The sequence below is a fragment of the Pristiophorus japonicus genome, chromosome 17 (genome assembly GCF_044704955.1).
Source record: "Pristiophorus japonicus isolate sPriJap1 chromosome 17, sPriJap1.hap1, whole genome shotgun sequence".
NCBI classification, from domain to species: Eukaryota; Metazoa; Chordata; class Chondrichthyes; family Pristiophoridae; genus Pristiophorus; species Pristiophorus japonicus.
The window spans coordinates 127487821-127515296 of record NC_091993.1 but is presented as its reverse complement, the minus strand read 5'-3'; the positions used below and the strand labels follow the sequence as shown (position 1 = coordinate 127515296).

Genomic DNA, 27476 nt, shown 5'->3' with positions numbered 1-27476 from the left:
ATACTGACACATTTCCCGGGACTGGGTGGGCTGTGAACTTCACTCCTCTAGTCAGTGAACCAGGAGACCAGTCGTCTTCTCTCAATGTCTCCTTCCTTCTTTCCTTCTGCTTTATCTTTCCTCCCTTTCTATCTTTCTTTCTTGTGTCTCTCTTTTTTCTATCTTTCATGCTGGCTTTTTCTTGCTTACTTTATCTTTCCTTTTTCTCTCTTTTTCTCTCTCTCTTTCTCTTTATCGTTCTTTTTCTCTCTGTGTCTCTTTCTCTCTCCGGATCTCTCTCTCTCTCTCTCTTATTCTCTCTCTCACCTCTGGACTTTATTTTTAACTGGCTTCAGGGTTGATCGCAGCCTGTTCCTGTGACCAGCGGAAAGTGCTATATTACGTGCTGGAGATTGCTGCTTGTGGCGAGAATGAGGCAGTTTTCTGACGTCTATATTAACATTTCCCTTGTCAGTCTGTAGGTGGGACAGTTTGAAGTTATCAGAGTGAAGAGGAAAATGTGCAGACATCACTATGAGAGTTAATATCTTAATAGAATATAAAGCTGCTTTGAATTAATCTTTATACATAAAAGAAAATTTCAGTTCCACAAGTTTCGGGTTATAAAACTTTTACTTTTGCACTACCTAGCGTGTCTAGAAATAGATCTGCTTAACCCGCACCACTATTACAGAAAGCTGACTACAATGGCAGAAGCTTGACTCAGCGTGGAGAAATTGAGCACTTGATAGAACCATAGAAATTTACAGCACAAAAGGAGGCCATTCGGCCCATCGTGTCCGCACCAGCCTAATCCCACATTCCAGCCCTCGGTCCGTAGCCCTGCAGGTTACGGCACTTCAGGCGCACATCCAGGTACTTTTTAAATGTGGTGAGGGTTTCTGCCTCTACCACCCTTTCAGGCAGTGAGTTCCAGACCCCCACCACCCTCTGGGTGAAGACATTTCCCCTCAAATCCTCTCTAAACCTTTTACCAATTACTTTAAATCTGTGCCCACTGGTTGTTGACGCCTCTGCTAAGGGAAATAGGTCCTTCCTATCCACTCTATCCAGACCCCTCATAATTTTATACACCTCAATGAGGTCTCCCCTCAGCCTCCTCTGTTCCAGAGAAAACAGCCTCAGCATCTTGCAATCTTTCCTCATCGCTAAAATTCTTTAGTCCAGGCAACATCCTCATAAATCTCCTCTGTACCCTCTCTAGTGCAATCACATCTTTCCTGTAATGTGGTGACCAGAACTGCACGCAGTACTCCAGCTGTGGCCTAACCAGTGTTTTATATAGTTCAAGCATAACCTCCCTGCTCTTGTATTCTATGCCTCGGCTAATAAAGGCAAGTATCCCGTATGCCTTCTTAACCACCTTAGCTACCTGTCCTGCTAGCTTCAGGGATCTGTGGACCTGCTCTCCAAGGTCCCTTCAGACACCAGACTGAACCCACAGTCTGAAATCTCAAGACCTCTGGTCGGGTTTTTCTGTCGAGTTTAATTCGAGGCAACCAGAGGAACACCATTCAGTCCCGCCAGCCTGCCCCGTCATTCAATGAGGTCATGGTCTGACCTGCATCTGTCCTCCATTTATCCGCCTTGCCCCGTATCCCTCAATAACCTTACCCAACAAAAACCTATCCAACTCCATCCTGAAAGCTCCAAAGCCCCAGCAATGTAATCAGTTACACAGAAATCCTAGTCTCCGTCGCTTGTCTGGGGATCAACGGATCGGGCGGGAAGGTGGAGTTGAGGTCGAAGGTCAGCCACGATCTTACTGAATGGCGGAGCAGGCTCGAGGGGCCAAATGGCCGACTCCTGCTCCTAATTCTTATGTTCTTGTGGAACAGGAGCAGGCCATTCAGCCCCTCTTTCTCCCCTCCTCCAGTTTAGCCATGCTGTAAGCAGGGTGTGACGCCTGCGGCTCGCGAATCCAGCCCTCGAAGCTCAGGCAACTTACTCGTATTCTGTGTTCACATTTCCCACTCGCTGCTTTGTCCTGCCTGTATTTGGTGGCCCGGGAAGTTTGGGAAAAGGCTGTTCTTAGCGCTAGTGTAAGCCTCATTGCTGGATAAATCCTAAATCAGAACCCCAAGATCTGTTGGGAATCAGCAACCGGAGATATCTGGGAATTAACGGAGTCAGGGATTGAAGATTTATATTTGGGTCCCCCAAGGCTCCATAGTGCCTATTCAGATATAAACCTCGGACACCTGCTCTAAAGGAACCCTGTGAGTGTGTTAGGGTGAATTTACTGATCCGTGCTCCCAGTGAGGAGGGGAGTGCTGGTTGGATAATGCCCTTCAATATTCAGCGTTTGTTCATCCCCGGCCGTACCTTCAGCTGCCTGGACCCTAAGCTCTGGAATTCCCTCCCTAAACCTCTCCGCCTCTCTCTCCACCTTTAAGATGCTCCTTAAAACCTACCTCTTCAGCCAAGCTTTTGGTCACCTGTCCTAATATCTCCTTATGTGGCTCGGTTGTCAAATTTCTTTCGAATTACGCTCTTGTAAAGGGCCTTGGGACATTTTACTACGTTAAATACATGCAAGCGGTTGCTGCTGTTCTGGATTGTAGCACCTTCCCTGCGCCCTGATTTCCCTGAGCATGGGAGGGCGAGGTCAGTGAACTTACCCCGTGCAGTGCAGGGCACAGGATATACATTTATTTGCATGATCAATCATGACATTAACAGTGCTTATTTAATTGGTACTTTTCAACTATTAATAACTGGAGTAGCTCTGAAAAAGATCATCGTGCGGTTTTGTGACTCGCATAGCCAGGTTCTGGAGGGGCGATATCGACCCTAGCGCAGTTACTTTTCATTTTAACTAGGATGGAAGTAAGCTGCGTTATTTTCTAAAGACTGCCCTTTGAAAGCTTTTACTCTCTGTGGTATAGCTCACTCCGCCTCACAACTGCAGTTTGTATCCATTAGCTTGTTGGTACAGCCAAAAATTTGCATTTATATTGCGCCTTTAACGTAGTAAAACTTCCCAAGGGGTTTGACAGGAGCGATATCAAATAAAAATTTGACAAGGTGCCACATAAGGAGTCTTTAAGACAGGTGGTGGGGGTGGGAGGTTTTTGGAGCAACGTAAAGGGGGAGTGAGAGTTGGCAAGGCAGAGATGTTAAAGAAGGGAATTCCAGGGCTTAGGGCCCAGGCAGCTGAAGGGTGCACAAGAGGCCAGTATTGGAGGAGCGCAGAGATCTCGGGGGGGCTTGAGGGACTGGAGGAGATTACAGAGAGGCCAGAACAAATTGATCACTCCCTTGACATTCAGTCACGGATGCTCTGTATAAACAGCCGCAGATACTGAACTTTTGGTGGTTAGATCTCTTCACAAAGGATTTTGGGTGCATGGAATCATTGAATGTTCCCGCACAGACACTGGCTATTCAGCCCATCAAGCCTGTGCTGTCATTTTTCTCCAAATGAGCCACCCAGTCTAATCCCACACTCCCCCTCACTCCCCCTACCCTTTAATATCCCACCAGTCTAATCCCACTCTCCCCCTCACTCCCCGAACCCTTTAATATCCCATCAGCCTAATGGCGTCTTCTGGCCATGTTGTCAGAAGACTCTGCGTGACATCACCAGACCCCAATCTGCTGGTGTCATTGGGAACACTTGCGCCCCGGAGCCTGAGTTGCAATCATGGTGGGAGGACCCCACTGGCTGGAGGGCGGAGTCAGTAACCGCGGCGATTTGAAGTTTTACACAAATAGTTGTAGAGCTGGTGCATTGCGAGTAGTTTAGCCAGTCACGTGATGTTCAGAAGACTCAATAAAACCCCAGCCAGTTGGGTCTAGGTCATCCACGATGAGGTATGCAGTTGTGAGCCTAGTGGATGAACTGGTAATATGTAGTGTGATTGTTAAACCTTTGTTAATAAACCAACTAGTTCTCAATAGCAATGTGTTGCTATGAATTCTGAAGCAAAGAACCCATGAAGCAAATACATTCCAGAGGGGAATTGATTTTGCACATTGAGGCGTGTGTGTGTGAGCCTGCAGTGTTCAATATTAATTGATGACTTAACGGCCTTTGACTTATGTCCCTGCAGGATTCTGTCTGTTGAGCAGATGATACCTTGACTTAAAGTGTCCAATTACTGATGGTTTGTTGTGTTTCTCAATTGCAGGAACAGTATGAGTTGGTCTACAGTGCAATCAGTGAGCTGTTTGAGAAGCAGATAGAATTTTTGAACACCAACCCAGGCTTCAGTGAAGATGAGGTGACTCTGATATTTCTCTTTCTTCTGTGTTTTATTGATGAACTTTCCAGTCGGGTCTCTTGGCTTTGATTCATTTTCTTCACTGGATTTTCGGCTTTTAGGGTTTCGGTGTGTTAATGACGGAGGGGCGGCCCTGATACGCCTGGAAAAGGTCTGCGCTTTAGTCAGCAAAATCGGGCAGCTGGCTCCTGAGTGTGGGTCGGAGGGATAAGGGAGGGGTTACACACCTCTCTCGGGGCACTAGGCCGGCTGAGCAAGCGAAAATCCCGAGCTAAACAGTCGGCCTCGGAGCGCTCTGTGAGAGACCTGGGGAGAAGGGGAAAAAAAGCTGAAAAAACCCCACCCAAAACATTCCCAATAAATAGTCCACACCACCACAACATAAATCGCAAAAAAACCCAATCACACTTACCTGAGCTGGACGTTACATACCGGTACAGGTCGGACCGCCCGCTTTCACAGGCGGTCCCAGCAGGAGGCGCTCCACACGCCGCTACGGGTCGGGCAGGAGCCAAAAGTTGAGCCGGTGTCAGACCCAGGGGCGTTGCACACCGGCTCGTCTCTCCCGGGCGGTATTGCTCCGTGCCCTCGCAGGAAATTGTCCTCGAAAACCCGGGGGGGGGGAGTGCGCCCCCGCCCGCCCAGAAATGCTCACCACCGCCATTGCCTCCCCCTCCCCACCCCGGGGCGAAAACAGAGACGGACAGCAGTGGAACATCCAGCCCTTCATCTCTCCCAACCTTTCATCATTTGATTCCCCCTGCCCCGTTCCTTACCTTCACGGTTCCAATGAAGAGAGCCCCTGTTCTGAAACATAGACCTGAAACGGTCCCCTCCACAGGTAAGCCCATGCCTCAAACGGTCGCTCAAATCGGCCAAGAAGCGCTGACCGCTAAAATGTTGGGAACAGTAGCACAGTGGTTATGTTACAGGACCAGTAATCCAGAGGCCTGGATTAATAATCCGGAGACGTGAGTTCAAATCCCACCACGGCAACTGGGGAATTTAAATTCAATTTAATCTGGAATAAAAAGCAAGTATCAGTAATGGTGACCATGAAACCACTGGATTGTCGTAAAACCCCATTTGGTTCACTGTAACACCTCAAACATTGGGGCGAGTCAGATATCAAACATGAATTGGGAGGCGACCGTAGGGAAGGAAATCTGGGCTTATATGTGACTCCAGACCCACGGCAATGTGGTTGACTCTTAACTGCCCCCTGAAATGGACCAGCGAGCCACTCAGTTATACCAAATGGCTATAAAAAGAACAGTGGTTCTTCTCCAGAGCAACTGGGGATGGGCAATAAATGCCAGCCTTGCCGGCAACGCCCACATCCCGAGAATGAATAAATAAAATAAAACATTTGTATTAACTTCAATTTGAAAGTTGCTGGTTGCGGCGTTTAAACGTGCTGTTTATTTCAGGCAGAAACCGCTGTGCATACTCACTGGTTCACAACTTGTTTAGATGCTCTGCGCCTAATGAACAAAAACAAGTAAATAATCCAACAACAACTTGCATTTATATAGCGCCTTTAACGGAGTAAAACGTCCCAAGGTGCTTCACAGGAGCGATTATCAAACAAAATTTGACACCGAGCCCCATAAGGAAATATCAGGACAGGTGACCAGAAAGCTTGGTCAAAGAGGTCGGTTTCAAGGAGCGTCTTAAAGGAGGAGAGAGAGGCGGAGAGGTTTAGGGAGGGAGTTCCAGAGCTTGGGACCCAGGCAACAGAAGGCACGGCCACCGATGGTGGAGCGATTATAATCAGGGATGCTCAGGAGGGCAGAATTAGAGGAGCGCAGACATCTCGGGGGAGTTGTGGGGTTGGAGGAGATTACAGAGATAGGGAGGGGCAAGGCCATGGAGGGATTTGTAAACAAGGATGAGAATTTTGAAATCGAGGCGTTGTCGGATCGGGACCCAAAGTCAGTCAGTGAGCACAGGGGTGGTGGGTGAGCGGGACTTGGTGCGGGTTAGGACACAGGGCAGCCGAGTTTTAAATTAGTTCAAGTTTATGGAGGGTGGTAAATGGGAGACCGGCCAGGAGAGCACAGGAATCGTTCCTCTTTACTGTTCAATTGCCTTTTGTGTACTTAAACCCTTAGAATCCCCTCTAAGTGATGTGTGTTTGTGTGTGGGGGGCGGTTTACAGTTTGGACTGAGCACTGAGAGAATTCCAAAGATGCACAACCCTCTGAGAGAAGAAATTCTTCCTCATCTCAGTTCTGAATGGGCGACCCATTATTCTGAAACTATGCCCCCTAGTTCTAGATTCCCCCATGCAGGGAAACATCCTCTCAGCATCTACCCTGTCAAGCTCCGTCAGAATCTTATGTTTCAATAAGATCACCTCTCATTTTTCTAAACTCCAAGGAGCATAGGCCCAACCTGCTCAACCTTTCCTCATAAGACAACCCCTTCCTCTCAGGAATCATCCTTTTTTATTTATATAGCGCCTTTCACGACCTCAGGATTTCCCAAAGCGCTTCACAGCCAATGAAATACTTATGGAGTGTAGTCACCGTTGTAATGTGGGAAACACGGCAGCCAATTTGCACATAGCAAGCTCCCACAAACAGCAATGTGATAATGACCAGATAATCTGTTTTTGTTATGTTGATTGAGGGAGAAATATTGGCCCCAGGACACCGGGGAGAACTCCCCTGCTCTTCTTCGAAATAGTGCCATGGGATCTTTTATGTCCATCTGAAAGAGCAGACGGGGCCTCGGTTTAAGATCTCATCCGAAAGATGGCATCTCCGACAGTGCAGCGCTCTCTCCGTACTGCCCCTCCAACAGTGCAGCACTCCCTCCGTACTGCCCCTCCGACAGTGCAGCGCTCCCTCCGTACTGCCCCTCCGACAGTGCGGTGCTCCCTCTGTACTGCCCCTCCAACAGTGCAGCGCTCCCTCCGTACTGCCCCTCCAACAGTGCAGTGCTCCCTCCGTAATGCCCCTCCAACAGTGCAGCGCTCCCTCCGTACTGCTCCTCCGACAGTGCAGCGCTCCCTCCGTACTGCCCCACACACAGTGCGTTGCTCCCTCCGTACTGCCCCTCCGACAGTGCAGCGCTCCCTCCTTACTGCCCCTCCGACAGTGCGGTGCTCCCTCTGTACTGCCCCTCCAACAGTGCAGCGCTCCCTCTGTACTGCCCCTCCGACAGTGCAGTGCTCCCTCCGTACTGCCCCTCCAACAGTGCAGCGCTCCCTCCATACTGCTCCTCCGACAGTGCAGCGCTCCCTCCGTACTGCCCCTCCGACAGTGCGGCGCTCCCTCCGTACTGCCCCACACACAGTGCGTTGCTCCCTCCGTACTGCCCCTCCGACAGTGCAGCACTCCCTCAGTACTGCCCCTCCGACAGTGCGCGCTTCCTCAGTCCTGCCCCTCCGACAGTGCGGCGTTCCCTCAGTACTGTCCCTCCGTCAGTGCGGTGTTCCCTCAGTACTGCCCCTCCGACAGTGCGGCGCTCTCTCAGTACTGCCCCTCCGACAATGCGGCACTCCCTCAGCACTGCACTGGGAGTATCAGCCTAGACTTATGTGCTCAAGTCTCTGGAGTGGGACTTGAACCCACGACCTTCTGACTCAGAGTTGAGTGTGCTGCCGACTGAATCATGGCTGGCACTATGTGGGGTTCCCAGTAAAATGCTTTGCCCGTAGCTGACCACTCAGCAGATCCGAGAAGGAGCAGCACTGATGCTGTACCAACGAGCTTATTTTTGGAATCTTCTCTATTTGTCAACTTCCTCCTTGGCTGAGCTGCTGCAGAAAATGCTGAAGGGGCTGTGGTCTGTACACAGTGTGGGTCTGCACCGATTGGGTGCACACACACACACACACACACACACACACACACCGGATGTGGTAAAGCAGATGGTGAGCAAACAAATAGGCTGTGCTGGAGAATCAGCCTTGTGCTCGCAGCGGGACTCTTGTACTTTAAAAAGAGAACAACATGAAGTATCTCTCCTGCTGAAATTCATGTGTGACACTGGGGCGGGGGGCGTGGAGGGTGGGGTAATGTGCAGGGGGGGAGGGAGGTAATGTGCGGGGTGGGGGGGTAATATGCGGGGGGGAGTAATGTGCGGGGTGGGGGTAATGTGCGGGGGGGTAATATGCGGCGGGGTGGGGGGTAATGTGCGGGGTGGGGGGTAATGTGCGGGGTGGGGGGTAATAAGCGGGGGGGAGGGGGGTAATGTGTGGGGTGGGGGGTAATGTGCGGGGTGGGGGGTAATGTGCGGGGCGGGGGGGAGGGGGGTAATGTGTGGGGTGGGGGGTAATATGCGGGGGGGGGGGGGGAGGGGGGTAATGTGCGGGTTGGGGGTAATATGCGGGGGGGGGGGTAATGTGCAGGGCGGGTGAGGCACAGGGGGCACAGAGTGGCGCACATCCAATGTGCTGAAATTGAGCACCAGCTTTCGGGTGCAAGGTTGCCAGTTCTCCAGGATCGCCCTGGAATCTCCAGGGATTGTAGATTAATCACCGGGACACTGCCCCGGGCAACAACCCAGGAGAAAAATCATGTAATTTTCTTTGAACACTCACAGTGCCGGTCGCTTCATTCAAACAAAGATGTGGGACTGCGGGAGGGCAGTGGGAAGTCTGTCGCCATATCCTTTATTAATTTTACAAATAAACCCCGAGCCGGTGCTATAACCATCGCTCGTAACTCGAGCCGGTGCTATAACCATCGCTCGTAACTCGAGCCGGTGCTATAACCATCGTTCGTAACTCGAGCCGGTGCTATAACCATCGCTCATAACGCGAGCCGGTGCTATAACCATCGCTCGTAACTCGAGCCGGTGCTATAACCATCGTTCGTAACTCGAGCCGGTGCTATAACCATCGCTCATAACTCGAGCTGGTGCTATAACCATCGCTCGTAACTTAGACCCAGAACTCTGCCCAGTGATTGTCTGCTGCATCTATCGTCCTTGTTTATCGGCTTTGTTTATTCCTTCCCCTCTTTCTTTCTGTTCTCTCTCTCATTTCTTCTCTCTCTTCTTTCTTTCTTTATTTCTTTCTTTCTGTCTTTTTTCTTTCTTTCTCCTACTTTCTCTTTCTGTTTCTTTTTATTTCTCTTTTTCATTTTTTTCTTTTTCAGTACCTTCTGTCGCTCATCTTTTTCTCTGTCTCTCTTGTTTTTCTCTTTCATTTTTCTCCCTTCCTCTTCTCTCTCTCTCTCTCTCAATCTCTTTTTCTTTCTTCTTTTTCTCTTTCGCTCTCTCTGTTTCTTTCTTTCTTTCTGTCTTTGTCTCCAGCCTCGACCAAGTCTCCCTCGGTGGCGTGTTGCAGCAGGCTTGGGCGATGGGCCGATATCGAGCATGAAGCCCTTGTTCTTGGATTTGCTTATTGGGAGTTTCCAAAGTTCAGATTTCCAGACATGTTGGGAGTAAGAGGGGGAGTCGGGGGAACATTTTGCACCCAGGGTATACAGAATGAGATACCATTGGAGGACAGTGATGCGATCAAAAGAAATGGGCTTGAGAGACACCAGAAATGAAAAGAGGAAATGTTGGGAATTTCTCAGCGGGATGAGGAATGTCCTTTGGCAAACCCGAGCCACGGCTCCCTCGGGGAGCTCACAGACCTGATGGGTATTCCCAGCAGTTAGGTTTTATTTCAGGTTTCTAGCACCAGCAATACACCCTCAGCCCCTCGCTCCCCACCACAACCTTCAGCAGATCACATCACTCACAATTCAGATTTGCTCATGGACAGCACACAGTTGCTGCACACTCATTACTTGGGTTTCTACTGGGTTGTTCTAAATGAGTAAAGTTGGTGCTGATGCGTTGGACCAGGTCCTTTTTGCAGCGGCCTGTGACTGAGGTGGGAGCCCTGAGGTGCTGAGTGACTGTGGTCTCACTCAAGAAGTCCTGGCTGCTCATTTTGAAACTGAAACTGGAAATGTCATTATTTACAGGAAAGTGGTGTGAGGATATTGACCGAAAGCAACTCAGATCAGAGTATAGGTGTGAGTATGTGTGTGTGTGTGAGAGAGTGAGTGTGTAAATGCAGATCAGACTGTGTGTGGGCAGTGTCAGCTGTGGCTCAGTGGGCAGCATTCTTGCCTCTAGTTCAGAAGGTTGAGAGTTGAAGTCCCATTCCAGGCACTTGAGCACATAAATCCAGGCTGACACTCCCAGTGCAGTGCTGAGGGAGCGCCGCACTGTCAGAGGTGCCGTCTTTCGGATGAGACGTTAAACTGAGGCCCCGTCTGCTCTCTCAGGTGGACGTAAAAGATCCCATGGCACAATTTCAAAGAAGCGCAGGGGAGTTCTTCCGGGTGTCCTGGGGCCAATATTTATCCTTCAATCAACATCACTAAAACAGATTATCTGGTCACTATCACTTTGATGTTTGTGGGAGTTTGCTGCGTGCAAATTGGCTGCCGCGTTTTCCACATTACAACAGTGACTCCAAAGTGCTGTAAAGTGCTTTGAGACATCTGGTGGCCGTGAAAGACGTTATATAAATGCAAGTCTTTTATTCTATTTCCGGTTTCCCCTACATGTGTCGCTGCATTCCTCTCTCTTCCCTCTCGATCTTCTGCAAAACGCTATCGAAGCTTCCCCAGTAATCCAATAAATTCTCGCTTGTCTTTACCACTCAATCTCGTTTCTGCCTCCATTACTCGGGTTAGAAAATAGAAACATAGAAAATAGGTGCAGGAGTAGGCCATTCGGCCCTTCTAGCCTGCACCGCCATTCAATGAGTTCATGGCTGAACATTCAACTTCAGTACCCCATTCCTGCTTTCTCGCCATACCCCTTGATCCCCCTAGCAGTAAGGACCTCATCTAACTCCTTTTTGAATATATTTAGTGAATTGGCCTCAACAACTTTCTGTGGTAGAGAATTCCACAGGTTCACCACTCTCTGGGTGAAGAAGTTCCTCCGCATCTCAGTCCTAAATGGCTTACCCCTTATCCTTAGACTGTGACCTCTGGTTCTGGACTTCCCCAACATTGGGAACATTCTTCCTGCATCTAACCTGTCTAACCCCGTCAGAATTTTAAATGTTTCTATGAGGTCCCCTCTCATTCTTCTGAACTCCAGTGAATACAAGCCCAGTTGATCCAGTCTTTCTTGATAGGTCAGTCCCGCCATCCCGGGAATCAGTCTGGTGAACCTTCGCTGCACTCCCTCAATAGCAAGAATGTCCTTCCTCAGGTTAGGAGACCAAAACTGTACACAATACTCCAGGTGTGGCCTCACCAATGCCCTGTACAACTGTAGCAACACCTCCCTGCCCCTGTACTCAAATCCCCTTGCTATGAAGGCCAACATGCCATTTGCTTTCTTAACCGCCTGCTGCACCTGCATGCCAACCTTCAATGACTGATGTACCATGACACCCAGGTCTCTTTGCACCTCCCCTTTTCCTAATCTGTCACCATTCAGATAATAGTCTGTCTCTCTGTTTTTACCACCAAAGTGGATAACCTCACATTTATCCACATTATACTTCATCTGCCATGCATTTGCCCACTCACCTAACCTATCCAAGTCGCTCTGCAGCCTCACAGCATCCTCCTCGCAGCTCACACTGCCACCCAACTTAGTGTCATCCGCAAATTTGGAGATACTACATTTAATCCCCTCATCTAAAACATTAATGTACAGTGTAAACAGCTGGGGCCCCAGCACAGAACCTTGCGGTACCCCACTAGTCACTGCCTGCCATTCTGAAAAGTACCCATTTACTCCTACTCTTTGCTTCCTGTCTGACAACCAGTTCTCAGTACACTACCCCCAATCCCATGTGCTCTAACTTTGCACATCAATCTCTTGTGTATGGCAACGGCCCCTGTGCAATGTGTCCTCCTGCGGCTGGGGCAGTCCCAGTTTAATTTACGTGTTTCTGCATCAACATGTTTTCATTGCTGGGGGGAGGGGGAAGAGAAATGAATTATCGCCCCGTTTGGGGAAGGTAACTTTTGACAGGCGGGAAACTTGGCGCTTGAGGTTAATGTTTCCCCCCTCTCAAAAAATTGGATTTAGCGTTCTGGGAAGGAAGTGGAGTGTTAAATCAAGCGCTCCCCTTCCTCCTTGGCACGCTAACGGGACGCACCCTTCGGCAGCGCTGCACACGAGGCCAAAAAAGCGGAAGCGAAAGGTCAGCAGCAAAGGTAAGTTTAATTTTACTGACCTTGCCCACCTCGCCTTTAACCGTTGCCCCCGGTTACGGCCGTCCGCCCGATCCGTGCCTCCTGCCGCTGTTTTCGCCCGGCGCCCCTGCAGGGGGCGGAAGTGAATTTCGGGTCCGGGGCGATGCACGCGGCGATGACATCACAATCTCCGGGCGCAGGAGATCGGGGCGCAACGCCGTAGCGAGGCGGCTAAACTGCCGCCCAATATGGCGGGGGTCAATGTCAGCGCCGCGCCCGGTCACAAATGCATTTACGCCCCAGGGGCGCTAACGGATGCTGCAAACGCACCCAATTTCTAGGCCCTAGTTTGTAAATAAGCTGTGTCTCCTAATCAGGGTCTGACCTTCCTGCTTGATGTTTTGCTCGGAAAGGGTTTCAGAACCTCCAGAGTCCAGCCTTGTGTTCAATGCTCAATGTCTTGGAGGCCCTGATCACTAACGGTGTGATTTTATATTTGTGCTCCGACAGATTAATGAGCCGCCTGTGATGTCAGAGATACCTCAGCTGCCACCAAAATCCAGTCCGCTATCAACAAACTCACCGCGGCACAGGTACCACGTATGGAGCCCAATGATAAGAACATAAGAAATAGGAACAGGAGTAGGCCATACTGCCCCTCGAGCCTGCTCCGCCATTCAATAAGATCATGGCTGATCTGATCATGAACTCAGCTCCACTTCCCTGCCCGCTCCCCATAACCCCTTATCCCCGTATCGTTTAAGAAACTGTCTATTTCTATCTTAAATATATTCAATGTCCCAGCTGCCACAGCTCTCTGAGGCAGCGAATTCCACGGATTTACAACCCTCAGAGAAGAAATTTCTCCTCATCTCAGTTTTAAATGGGTGGCCCCTTATTCTAAGATCATGCCCCCTAGTTCTTGTCGCCCCCATCAGTGGAAACATCCTCTCTGCATCCACCTTGTCAAGCCCCCTCATAATCTTATACGTTTCGATAAGATCACCTCTCAATCTTCTGAATTCCAATGAGTAGAGGCCCAACCTACTCAACCTTTCCTCATAAATCAACCCCCTCATCCCCGGAATCAACCTAGTGAACCTTCTCTGAACTGCCTCCAAAGCAAGTATATCCTTTCGTAAATATGGAAACCAAAATGGCACGCAGTATTCCATGTGTGGCCTCACCAAAATAACTGTAGCAAGACTTCCCTGCTTTTATACTCCATCCCCTTTGCAATAAAGGCCAAGATACCATTGGCCTTCCTGATCACTTGCTGTATCTGCATACTATCTGTTATGTATGAAAAAAGAGTCAGATTGAATACTGTGAGCTCAAAGTAAAGTGTGACTCTAGTCTTTTATTGCAGGTCTCCAGAGTGCCTCTCCAGCCTGTGAGGTCTCCTTAAATACCTGTGCTCCCAAGGGATTATGGGATCCCTTGGGACGCCAGGGGCTGTGCCCTCTGGTGGCTCTACAGAGTATATACAAGTTTACATATATAACAACACCGCCCCCCCACCTCCACCCCCCCGGCCAAAGTCAACAGTGTAACTATTTACAAGGTGAGTCAATCTGGGGCCCTTGCCCTGGTTGATCGTCTCGGAGCAAATGCTGGTATTGATGAATCGTCTGTTGGGCCCTCGCTGGGCTGCTGTGCAGCTGGCCTTGCTCCTTGCTGGGTTGCCTGGTGTGGTGAGTCCTGCTGGGCTGCTGTGGATGATGGGTTCTGCTTCGTGGTCAACCACTGTGTCGGTTGCCACTGGTGTGTATGTTGGGGGGTCAAAGAAGGTAGGATCTAATATGAGTTGCTCTGGATAGTCCGTGAATCTGAGTGTGATTTTGTCCAAGTGTTTCAGGTGAATGCGTCCATTTGAAAGTTTGACCCTAAACACCCTGCTCCCCTCTTTAGCCACAACAGTGCCGGGAAGCCACTTCGGACCTTGTCCATAATTCAATACAAATACAGGATTGTTGATTTCAATCTCGCGTGACACATTTGCACTATCATGATATTGACTTTGTTGAAGCCGCCTGCCCTCTACCTGTTCATATAGATCAGGGTGAACTAACGAGAGCCTTGTCTTAAGTGCTCTTTTCATGAACAGTTCCGCAGGTGGGATCCCAGTGAGTGAGTGGGGTCTCGTGCGGTAGCTAAGCAGGACTCGGGATAGATGAGTCTGCAGTGAGCCTTCCGTTACCCTCTTCAAGCCCTGCTTGATGGCTTGCACTGCTCCCTCTGCCTGACCATTGGATGCTGGTTTAAACGGGACAGATGTGACATGTTTGAACCCGTTACGGGTCATGAATTCTTTGAACTCAGCACTGGTAAAACACGGCCCGTTGTCGCTCACCAGGACATCGGGCAGGCCGTGAGTGGCAGACATGGCCCGCAGGCTTTCAGTGGTGGCAGCGCGGACGTGCTTGCCAACATTATCTCACATTCAATCCATTTGGAGTACGCATCTACAACCACAAGGAACATTTTACCCAAGAACGGGCCTGCATAGTCGACATGGACCCTAGACCAGGGTTTGGAGGGCTAAGACCATAAGCTTAGCGGCGCCTCCCTGGGTGCATAGCTTAGCTGCGAGCATGTGTTCCATCTGTGAACGCAGGACTCTAAGTCCGCATCGATACCGGGCCACCACATGTGGGATCTGGCTATCACTTTCATCATTACGATGCCTGGGTGGGTACTGTGGAGGTCACTGATGAAGGTGTCTCTGCCCTTCTTGGGGACCACTACTCGATTGCCCCACAGAAGGCAGTCTGCCTGTATAAACATTTCATCTTTGCACCGCTGGAACGGCTTTATCTCTTCCTGCATTTCCACTGGGACACTGGACCAGCTCCCGTGAAACACACAGCTTTTAACTAGAGACAATAAGGGGTCCTGGTTCATCCAGGTTTTAATCTGCCGGGCAGTGATGGGTGATTGCACACTCTCAAATGCTTCCATAACCATGACTAAATCTGCGGGCTGCGCTATTTCCACCCCCATGGTGGGCAGTGGCAGCCTACTGAGAGCATCGGCGCAGTTTTCTGTGCCTGGCCTGTGGCGGATGGCGTAGTTGTATGCGGACAACGTGAGCGCCCATCTCTGGATCCGGGCCGATGCATTGGTATTTATCCCTTTACTCTCGGAAAACAGGGATACAAGTGGCTTATGGTCAGTTTCCAATTCAAATTTTAGCCAAAACAGATATTGATGCATTTTCTTTACCCCATAGACACACGCTAACGCTTCTTTTTCAATCATGCTGTAGGCTCTCTCAGCCTTAGACAGACTCCTGGATGTATAAGCAACTGGTTTATTTCCCAAAATTATTAGCTTGTTGCAATACACACCTGAGGCCATATGACGACGCATCACATGCTAGTACCAAACGCTGACATGGGTCATACAACACAAGCAATTTGTTTGAGCATAACAATTTTCTCGCTTTTACAAAGGCATTTTCTTGGCTTTTGCCCCATATCCATTCGTCCGCTTTACGCAGTAAGACATGCAGTGGTTCTAACAGTGTGCTGAGACCTGGTAAGAAGTTACCAAAGTAGTTCAGAAGTCCTAGAAACGACCGCAACTCCTTCACATTCTGTGGCCTCGGTGTGTTCTCGATTGCCTCAGTCTTCGAATCGGTGGGCCTGATGCCGTCCATCACGATCCTCCTCCCCAGGAACTCCACTTTAGGCGCCAGGAAAATGCACTTCGAGTGTTTTAACCTGAGCCCCACGCGGTTGAGTAGACTAAGAACCTCTTCCAGGTTCTGCAGATGCTCGACTTGTCCCGACCTGTAACCAAGATGTCGTCCTGGAAGACCACAGTGCGCGGGACCGACTTCAGTAAGCTCTCCATGTTTCTCTAGAATATCGCCACCGCTGATCGAATTCCAAATGGGCATCTGTTATAAATGAAGAGGCCTTTGTGCGTGTTGATGCAGGTGAGGCCCTTCGATGATTCCTCCAGCTCCTGCGTCATGAAGGCTGAAGTCAAATCCAGCTTCGTGAACGTCTTTCCTCCCGCCAGCTTTGCAAAGACATCGTCTGCCTTTGCTGGTGGGTATTGGTCCTGCAGGGAGAAACGATTGATAGTTACTTTGTAATCGTCACAGATTCTGACGGTGCCGTCTCCCTTGAGGACTGGGACGATCGGGCTGGCCCACTTGTTGAATTCGATCGGTGAAATGATGCCCTCTCTTTGTAGCCGGTCTAGCTCGATCTCTACGCTTTCTCTCATCATGTACGGTACTGCTCTCGCCTTGTGATGGATGGGTTGCACCCCCGGAATTTGGTGGATCTACACTTTTGCTCCTTGGAATTTCCTGATGCCTGGTTCAAACAGCAAAGGGAACTTGTTTAAGACCTGGGCACATGTCGTGTCGTCAGCAGGCGATAGCGCTCAGTTCCAGCGTATCTTTCCCAGCCAGCTCCTGCCAAGCAGCGTGAGACCATCACCTGGTACCACTCAGAGTGGTAGCTTGTGCACCGCTCCATCGTAGGAGACCTTTACAGTAGCACTGCCGATGACGGGAATCAGTTCCTTTGTATAAGTTCTTAGTTTCGTGCGAATTGGAGTTAAGACTGGCCTTGAGGCCTTGCTGCACCACAATTTTTTGAAAGTCTTTTTGCCCATGATGGACTGGCTCGCGCCGTGTCCAGCTCCATTGACACCAGGAGTCCATTTAGTTCAACATTCAGCATTATCGGGGGACACTTTATGGTAAATGTGTGCACCCCATCTACCTCTACCTCCTTGGTCTGAGGCTCTGGTTCGTCGTGATCCGCCGTGGATCTGTCCTCTTCTGCAACATGGTCGTTTGCAGGATTAACAGGATTTGCAGCTCGCCTGCACATACGTTGGAGGTGCCCCATTGTTCCACAGCCCTTGCAAATGTACCCTTTGAAGCAGCATGAATGGAAACGATGATCACCCCCGCAGCGCCAACAAGGTGTTAATGGCCTTGCATTCATTACCCTTGATGGTGGACTCTGAGATATCTGCGGACGTGCAGCTGCAGGCATGTGTGACTTGCCCTGTACATTGCGATTTGAAAACAACATCACTTTGTTCACAGTACTTGTAGCAGCACTCGTATGTTGAGAGATTTGCTTAGTATTGTCACTGGTGGCAATGAACGCCTGGGCTATCGCTATGGCCTTACTCAAGGTTGGGGTCTCTATACAGTCAAAAGTTTGCAAAGTATGGTTTCGTGGCCAATGCCAAGTACGAACAAGTCTCTGAGCATGTGCTCCAAATGTCCTTCAAATTCGCAATGTCCTGCAAGGCGTCTTAGCTCGGTGATATAACTTGCCACTTCCTGACCTTCAGATCTTTTGTAGGTGTAGAACCGGTACCTCGCCATCAGAACACTTTCCTTCGGGTTCAAATGCTCCCGGATCAGTGTGCACAAATCATCGTACAATTTCTCCGTGGGATTCGCTGGAGCAAGCAGATTTTTCGTGAGGCCATACATTGGTACCCCACAGTCGGTGAGGAGAATCGCCCTTCGTTTGGCAGCGTTCGCTTCTCCATCCAGCTTGTTGGCTAGAAAGTATTGGTCGAGTTGTTCCACAAAGAGTTCCCAATCATCTCCCCCCGAGAATTTCTCCGGGATGCCCACTGTTCTCTGCATCGTTGAGTTCGCTATCTGTATCTCGTCACCAGTTGTTATGTATGAAGAAAGAGTCTGAATGAATACTGTGAGCTCAAAGTAAAGTGTGACCGTAGTCTTTTATTGCAGGTCTCCAGAGTGCCTCTCCAACCTGTGGGGCCTCCTTAAATACCTGTGTTCCCAAGGAATTATGGGATCCCTTGGGACTCCAGGGGATGAGCCCTCTGGTAGCTGTACAGAGTATATACAAGTTTATACATATAACACTATCCTTTTGCGTTTCATGCACAAGTACCCCCAGGTCCTGCTGCACTGTGGCACTTTGCAATCTTTCTCCATTTAAATAATAACTTGCTCTTTGATTTTTCCTGCCAAAGTGCATGACCTCACACTTTCCAACATAGAACCTTAGGCCAGTAACTCGCCGTCCTATCAGTATCTCCCTATCTCCATAACCTCCTCCAGCCCCAAAATCCTCCAAGATCTCTGCATTCCTCCAATTCTGGATTTTTGTCCATCGTGTCCTTCATCCCAACATTGTGGGCTCTACGCTCTGTATCTCTCTCTCCTCCTTAAAACCTACCTCGATGACCAAGCCTTTGGCCACCTGTCCTAACATGTCCTTGTGTCGCCTTACATGGCTCGGTGTCAGATTTTGCTTGATTACACTCCTGTGAAGCGCCTTGGGACATCTTACTACATTGCACCTTTTATAAATGCAAGTTGTGGTAACTAGTACTGGAACCAGGTCAGTAACTAGTCATATAAATCAATCAATAACAAGGAATTCACAGAAAGGGTTACAGCACAGGAGGAGGCCATTCAGCCCGTGCCAGCTCTCTGCAAGAGCACCTCAGCCAGTCCCACTCCCCCACCCTTTCCCCGTAGCCCTGCTAATTGATTTCCTTCAGGTACTTATCCAATTCCCTTTTAAAAGCCACAATTGAGTCTGCCTCCACCACCCTCTCAGGCAGTGAATTCCAGATCCTAACCACTCGCTGCATACATTTTTTTCCCTCATGTCGTCTTTGGTTCTCCTGCCAATCACCTTAAATCTGTGTCCTCTGGTTCTCGACCCTTCTGCCAATGGGAACAGTTTCTCGCTATCTACTCTGTCCAGACCCCTCATGATTTTGAACACCTCGATCAAATCTCCTCTCAACCTTCTCTGTTCCAAGAAGAACAACCCCAGCTTCTCCAATCTATCCACGTCACTGAAGTTACCAAACTGATGTGGTTTGGTTGTCTGAGGTTTGGATACACGCCCGTCGACAGTTGGTTCACACACCAGTGTCTATCGCCAATTCTCTGACTCCCCTCCTCACTCATCAACTGGACTCAAATGAGGAGAAATTGAGTAGACTAGGCCTATATTCCCTGGAATTTAAAAGAGTGATCCCACCACCCTCTGGGTGAAAAATCATTTCTTCATCTCCCTCTAATCCTTCTTCCAACTATGTTAAATCCTGCCCTGGGAGTGTTTGATGGGACAGTGTAGAGGGAGCTTTACTCTGTATCTAACCCATGCTGTGCCTGCCCTGGGAGTGTTTGATGGGACAGTGTAGAGGGAGCTTTACTCTGTATCTAACCCCTTGTACCTGCCCTGGGAGTGTTTGATGGGACAGTGTAGAGGGAGCTTTACTCTGTATCTAACCCCCTGTACCTGCCCTGGGAGTGTTTGATGAGACAGTGTAGAGGGAGCTTTACTCTGTATCTAACCCCCTATACCTGCCCTGGGAGTGTTTGATGGGACAATGTAGAGGGAGCTTTACTCTGTATCTAACCCATGCTGTACCTGCCCTGGGAGTGTTTGATGGGACAGTGTAGAGGGAGCTTTACTCTGTATCTAACCCCCTGTACATACCCTGGGAGTGTTTGATGGGACAGTGTAGAGGGAGCTTTACTCTGTATCTAACCCCCTGTACATACCCTGGGAGTGTTTGATGGGACAGTGTAGAGGAAATTGAGTAACGTTAATAACTCAGTTGCTGTAGAAACTGATGAAAATAATTTCCTGTCTGTTTACTCTGTGGTTAAGATTTTTGCCTTGGTGATTTTGTTCCATTGTGACCACACTGCAGTGTGAACATCGGCTCTGCTCGGAGGCACCTTCTGCTGTCAGTGCATTGCACGCTCAGAATTGCACAATGGTGACTCGCCAGGAACCAAGTATAAACGTCAACCCCACAATGCCCTGCTGTGGCTGACCTTTCCTTAACCCAGAAGTAAAACTTTCAAATCAGGAAGTAACACCAACTATTGACTTGATTCGGTCAATTCTTAATCAGAAGGAATTCTATGAACGAGAAATGCCGGTTATTTTAATGGGATTGTTTATTCGTCCTTAAGGATATATTGGCCTTGGAGGGAGTGCAGCGTAGGTTTACCAGAATGATACCCGGACACCAAGGGTTAAATTACGAGGAGGGATTACACAAACTAGGGTTGCGTTCCCTAGAATTTAGATGGTTAAGGAATGATTTCATCAAAGTTTTCAAGATATTAAGGGGAACAGATGGGGTATATAGAGAGAAACTATTCCCGCTGATTGGGGAGTCTAGGAGCGAGATCTTTCAGGAGTGAAATTAGGAAACACTTCTACACACAAAGGGTGGTAGAGGTTTGGAACTCTCTTCCACAAACGGCAAATAATGCTAGATCAATTGTTAATTTTAAATCTAAGGTTGCTAGCTTTTTGTTAACCAAAGCTATTAAGGGATATGGGCCAAAGGCGGGTAGATGGAGTTAGGTCGCAGATCAGCCTTGGTCTCATTGAATGACAGAACAGGCTCGAGGAGCTGAATGTCTATCTCCTGTGTTATGTTGCTCAGTCAGTTTGAAGCTGCCCTGACCACCTACAAACGGTTGTCCGATCCAAAGCTTTTAATTATACACATTTGAGGAAAACATGAAGGGCGAAAAATTGCTGATGCAGGCCAACGAGCGATGCCCGCTGATCGTCTCCCGCGTGCCCGCTCCATGTCGACGGTATTTTGTGCAGCAACTTGCCACAAGTGGGAGATGGAAACGGCACAGCGACCCCTACAGGGCATTTGGAACCTGTGTGAACTGTGCATCTCCTCAACCAATCAGATTGAAGAATTAATGAGCAGCGCAGAGTCTAAACCAGGAAGTGTAAGTTAGAGTGGGCTCATTCAATATTTAATCAGGTAGAGAAAGAGAAGTAAAGGAAGATTGGATTAAGAGAGAGAAAGAAAAAAAGATAGTAAGAAGTAAAAGGATTTTCTTAATTTTTAAAAAATCTTCCACAATTAAAAGCTGAAGGAATGAGCTTCCACACTTGTAAAAGTAGATTTTCCGTGCCAGAGAGGTTGACTGGCTATAATTAACACTTATCACGTCGTTAAAAGGGAACTTAGACTGAATCTACTTTTAACTGTCTGTGGAGAGTTAAGTCCATTTCTACCGGATAAATATAGCAACCTTTGAAAACGCTCAAAGCGTTTCCATGGCAAGGCAGGCAGCGAGATGCTATTTCTGCGAATCTAGCGCCTCGTCTCGGACAGCTACTTTTTGATTTCTGCGTTTGATCGCACGTCTGCCCCTCGCCTGAATGTGCCATGATGTTTGCGCGTAAATAACGGCGAACGACACCAGCCTCCCCGTTACCTTGACAGCAATTCTTGGCCCGAAGAGTTCACAATAATTCAATGAGGAAAAAAAAACTGAAAATAACTGTGATGCAAAAGATTTCTTTTGTGACACTTGATGTAGAGCCGGTACACGTTTCCTGAACTGCACATTCTTTACCGTTGCAGCTCTCCGAAAGAGGAAAGGAATTTGCGATTCCACCATCCACAGGAACTCACCACTCTACCATCCGCAGATCCACACAACGGGTCGGCTTCCTGTCTCCTTGGGCACAGCCCGTCTTACGGATTAATAGAGGATTGGAACAGCAGCCCCAATAGGTGTGGAGACGCCTCTCACCTGTGCCAGGACCCCTCTCCCTGTGTTGCAAGATGTCCCCCGGAGAGAAGGCCGGACAGGCAGCAGAGCATGGAGGCTGATGGGACATTGTGGGGAGAAGAGTCGGAGAGATCGGGGGAACGGCCTCAGAAGACAAATGAATTTGCCAACAAGACCCGCTTAACCAGAGCCACATCCAACCCCTTCTCCGCCCCGAGCCAAGATCTCAAACATCCCAAGGAATCAGTTGAGGTTAAACAACGCAACTACTTGGGTTCTTTGGAAGATCTGCTGAACGCCTTTTCCACTGTCTCTTCCTCGTCCAAAAGCAGCAGCTTACCGCCTGTGGTGAGGTCCTGGAATTCCTGTCACTGGGAATCTGCTCCGGAGGAGAAGACCAGTGTATTTGAAGACCCAGAGAAGCTATACTCCATGCACCTCGGTTCCCACAACCTGCTCCCCACCACCTATTTCACCGAAGATCCCTATTTCTCCCCTCCCAGCTCGGCACAGCTGCAACCAGCGGAAGGCAGCACCGTCTCCTGCCCGGATTCTCCGTGCCGGCTCCTCGGCAGTCTGGTTCCAGCCGAGTGCCGGCGTGAGAACGAGTACAGCGAGCTGCCGCCCTGCCCGTGGTCTATGGAGCCCGCGCCAGCCCAGCCCGCGGAAGGAGGGCCATGTCATCGCAGTGTTGGCAAAGTAAAGCCAAATAGTAAGTTTGGAAAAGAAAAAGACTTGCGTCTTTCACAACCACTCAAAGCACTTTATAGCCAAAGAAGTTATTTTGAAGTGCGCTCACTGTTGTAATGTGGGAAACACGGCAGTCAATTTGCGCACAGCAAGCTCCCACAAACAGCAATGTGATAATGACCAGATAATTTGTTATTTGTTATGTTGGTTAAAGGATAAATATTGGCCCAGGACACCGGAAATAACTCTCCTGTTCTTCTTCAAAATACTGCCCTGGGATCTTTTACATCCACCTGAGAGCAGACGGGGCCTTGGTTTAAAGTCTCATCTGAAAGACGGCACCTCCGACAGTGCAGCGCTCCCTCAGCACTGCACTGGAGTGTCAGCCTGGATTTATGTGCTCAAGTCTCTGGAATGGGACTGGAACCCACAACCTTCTGACTCAGAGGCGAGAGTGCTGCCCACTGAGTCACGGCTGACATTTGAAAGTCGATCGCAGACCCGCAAATACAAAGCTACCACCGGGCTGCCGGAGAAAACCCAACTGGTTTAACAACGTCCTTTAGGGAAGGAAGCCTGCTGTCCGTGCCTGGTCTGGCTCAATGTGCTTGACCCTTAACTGCCCTAGCAAGCCACTCATTCATATCAAACTGCTACGGTATTGTGGGAGCACCTACAGATCACAGAGATCTCAACAGTGGGCAGCACTCTCGCCTCTGAGTCAGAAGGTTGTGGGTTCAAGCCCCATTCCAGACACATGAGCACATCATCCAGGCTGACACTCCAGTGCAGTGCTGAGGGAGTGCGGCACTATCGGAGGGGCAGTACTGAGGGAGCGCTGCACTGTCAGAGGGGCAGTACTGAGGGAGCGCTGCACAGTCGGCGGGGCAGTGCTGAGGGAGTGCTGCACTATCGGAAAGGCAGTACTGAAGGAGAGCTGCTCTGTCGGAGAGGCGGTACTGTGGGAGGGCCGCACTGTCGGAGGGGCAGTACTGAGGGAGCGCCGCACTGTCGGAGGGGTGGTACTGAGGGAGCGCGGCACTGTCGGAGGGGCAGTACTGAGGGAACGCCGTACTGTCGGAGGGGCAGTACTGAGGGAGCGCCGCACTGTCGGAGGGGCAGTACTGAGGGAGGGCTGCTCTGTCGGAGGGGCAGTACTGAGGGAGAGCCGCACTGTCGGAGGGGCAGTACTGAGGGAGAGCCGCACTGTCGGAGGGGCGGTACTGAGGGAGAGCTGCTCTGTCGGAGGGGCAGTACTGAGGGAGGGCTGCTCTGTCAGAGGGGCAGTACTGAGGGAGAGCTGATCTGTCGGAGGGGCAGTATTGAGGGAGCGTTGCAGTGCTGGAGGTGCCGTCTTTCGGATGAGGCATTAAACCGAGGCCCCGTCTGCTATCTTAGGCGAACGTAAAAGATCCCACGGCACTATTTCGAAGAAAAACAGGGACGTTATCCCCAGTGTCCTGGGGCCAATATTTATCCCTCAGACAACAACACTAAAACAGGTTATCTGGTCACTGGTGGGAACTTGCTGTGTGCAAATTAGTTGCCACGTTTCCTCCATTACGACTTCAAAAAGTATTTCATTCGCTGTAACGCGCTTTGGGAGGTTCTGGGGTTATGAAAGATGCTTTATTCATGTTCATCTTTCCCTGAAGTCAATGTTTGAATCCCTTCAATCTGGCTTTTGCCCCTGTCACAGTACCGAAACGGCTCTCATAAAAGTCACAAATGACATCCTTTGTGAGTGTGACAAAGGTAAACTCTCCCTCCTCCTCCTCCTGGACCTGTCTGCAGCCTTTGACACAGGTGACCACTCCATCCTCCTCCAACGCCCCTCCACCATGGTCCAGCTGGGTGGGACTGCACTCGCCTGGTTCCATTCTTAGCCATCTAATCGTAGCCAGAAAATCTCCAGCTATGGCCTCTCTTCCCGCTTCCATATCGTTACCTCTGGTGTCCCCCAAGGATCTATCCTTGGCCCCCTCCTATTTCTCATCTATATGTTGCCCCTTGGCGATATCATCCGAAAACACAGAGTCAGTTTCCACATGTACGCAGACGACATCCAGCTCTACCTCTCCACCACTTCTCTCGACCCCTGCTTGGTCTCTAAATTGTCAGATTGCTTGTCCGACATCCAGTACTGGATGAGCAGAAATTTTTTCCAATTAAATATTGGGAAGACCGAAGCCATTATCTTTGGTCCCTGCCGCAAACTGCGTTCCCTAACCACTGACTCCATCCCTCTCCCCAGCATCAATCTGAGGGTGAACCAGACTGTTCACAACCTCTGTGTCATATTTGACCCTGAAATGAGTTTCCAGCCATGTATCCACGGCATGACTAAAACCGCCTTTTCCCACCTCCGTAACATTGTCCGCCTCTGTCCTGTGTCTCAGCTCTTCTGCTGCTGAAACCCTCATTCATGCCTTTGTTACCTCTAGACTTGACTACTCCAACTCACTCCTGGCCGGCCTCCAACATTCTACACTACGTAAACTTGAGGTCATCCAAAACTCAGCAGCCCGTGCCCAAACTCGCACCAAGTCACGATCAGCCATCAGCCCTGTGCTTTCTGGCCTACATTGGCTCCCAGTTAAACAATGCCTCAATTTCAAAATTCTCATCCTTGTTTACAAATCACTCCATGGCCTCGCCCCTCCCTATCTCTGTAATCTTTTTCAGCCTCACAACCCCACAAGATAACTGCACTCCTCAAATTCTGGCCTTTTGAGCATCCCTGATTATAATCGCTCCACCATCGGTGGCCGTGCCTTCAGCTGCCTGGGCCCCAAGCTCTGGAACTCCCTCCCTAAACCTCTCCGCCTCTCTTTCCTCCTTTAAGACACTCCTTAAAACCTACTTCTTTGACCCAGCTTTTGATCATCTGCCTTAATTTCTTCTGTGGCTCGGTGTCAAATTTATCTGTTTGTCCGTAACACTGCTGTGAAGCACCTTGGGAACAAAACCAAACCGAGTAAATAGTTTGGGCTCGGTTCCTGCACCCCAACCCCTCCCCACAGTCTCCGACCCCTCCTTTTCTGACCTCTCATTGTGTGCCTCCGACAGTACCCTTGTAAAAATGAATAAAAATAGCGACAAATGAAAGAAAGGAATAAAAGAACTTGCATTTCTATAGCGCCTTTCACGACCTCAGGACATCCCAAAGCGCTTTGCAGCCAATGAAGTACCTTTGAAGTATAGTCACAGTTGCATTGTAGGAAACAACTCCAAATGACCCGAATTGCATCAACAGAAAGTCCCAATTGTAACCTGGACCCTCGGGGGTGGGGATGAATATGCAAATAATATGTTAACAGCAAGGACCTACCCTCGTGGAGCCGCCATATCCAGTGTTCACTGTCGGGGGCGTGAGAGCACATCACCCCTTTAGGATAATGCACATGTGTGAATGGGCTTTAAACCCTGCTCGCACGCTCTATCTCTGCCCCGATTGTGCAGGAACTGACTTCTTGTTTAGGCCTCCTGACCTTTCTCGTTTAAGTCTGTTCATTTGCGTTGCTGATTTCCTTTGTTGGAGGTTGATGGGCATGCATAAAGAACTATGAGCAGGGGTCGGGCACACGGCCCCTCGACCCTGATCTTCGACCTCAACTCCACTTTCCCCATATCCCTTGATTCTATCTATCTCGGCCTTTAATATACTCAATGATTCAGCATCCATAGCCCTCTGGGGCAGAGAATTCCAAAGATTATCAACCCTTTGAAGAAATTCCTCCTTATCTCAGTCTTAAATGGCCGGCCTCTTATCCTGAGACCGTGACTGGTTCTAGTCACTACAGCCAGGGGAAACAACCTCTTAGCATCTACCCTGTCAATCCCCTTCAGAATCTTGTATGTTTCAATGAGATCACCTCTCATTCTTCTAAACTCCAGAGAGTACAGGCCCATTCTACACATTCTCTTATCATAAGACAGCCCCCTCATCCCAGGGATCAGTCTAGTGAACCTTCCTTGCACCCCCATTAGATAAGGAGACCAAAACCGTGCACAGTATTCCAGGTGTGGTCTCACCAAGGCCCTGGACATTGTGAAAATGGTAAACTTTTAAATATTACTGTTTAAATATTACTTCCCAACCACCAACCCCCCGATGTAGATGCAAATTGGGGCATGCATAGCACGTGGTCAGTGAGAAGAATTGAATGGGCGGCTGTTGAGGATAAAGCATTAACCTCATGTTCACTGCATAGCAACAGGAGGCCATTCAGCCCCTCGAGCCTGTTCCACCATCCAGTTACATCTGAGGGAGTGCTGCACTATCGGAGGTGCCGCCTTTCAGATGAGATGTTAAACCGAGGCCCCATCTGTCCCCTCAGGTGGATATAAAATATCCCACGGCACTGTTTGAAGCAGAGCAGGGGAGTTCTCCCCAGTGTCCTGGGTCAATATTTATCTCTCAACCAACATCAGTAAAACAGATGTGATCTGGTCATTATCACATTGCTGTTTGTGGGAGCTTGCTGTGCACAAATCAGCTGCAGCGTTTCCCACATTATAACAGTGTTTGACTAACTTGATTGAGCTCCTTAATAAAGTACTGGAGAGAGTTGATGAGGGTACTGCGGTTGATGTTGAGTATATGGGCGTTTGATAAAGTGCCGAATAATCGACTTGCTGGCAAAATTAAAGCCCATGGGATTAAAGGGACAGTGGCAGCAAGATACAAAATTGGCTAAGGGACAGAAATGATCTCTTGGCTGTTTGTGGGAGCTTGCTGTGCGCAAACTGGCGGCCACGTTTACTACATTACCACAGTGACTACATTTCAGAATGTGCTACATTGGCTGTGAAGTGCTTTGGGGTGTCCTGAGGTTGTGAAGGGTGCTATATAAATGCAAGTTCTTTCCTTTCTGTGCTGATTCTGTATTTTCA

At 49.4% G+C, this 27476-nt stretch overlaps 1 protein-coding gene and 1 long non-coding RNA gene across 4 annotated transcripts in view; one reads left to right on the top strand and one right to left on the bottom strand.

Moving 5' to 3' along the window:
* The window catches only part of LOC139228089 (tyrosine-protein phosphatase non-receptor type 22-like), a 104068-nt gene that overhangs the window by 49767 nt on the left and 26825 nt on the right, over positions 1 to 27476 (top strand). For both annotated transcript variants that reach the window (XM_070859269.1, XM_070859270.1), the window contains exons 11-13: positions 4134 to 4226; positions 12857 to 12939; positions 21740 to 22602. In XM_070859269.1, the coding sequence (XP_070715370.1) occupies positions 4134 to 4226; positions 12857 to 12939; positions 21740 to 22602 (1039 nt within the window). The remainder of the gene's footprint in view (positions 1 to 4133; positions 4227 to 12856; positions 12940 to 21739; positions 22603 to 27476) is intronic.
* The window catches only part of LOC139228093 (uncharacterized), a 55673-nt gene continuing 32050 nt past the window's right edge, over positions 3854 to 27476 (bottom strand). For both annotated transcript variants that reach the window (XR_011587498.1, XR_011587496.1), the window contains one exon: positions 3854 to 4532. This is a non-coding gene — a long non-coding RNA (uncharacterized lncRNA). The remainder of the gene's footprint in view (positions 4533 to 27476) is intronic.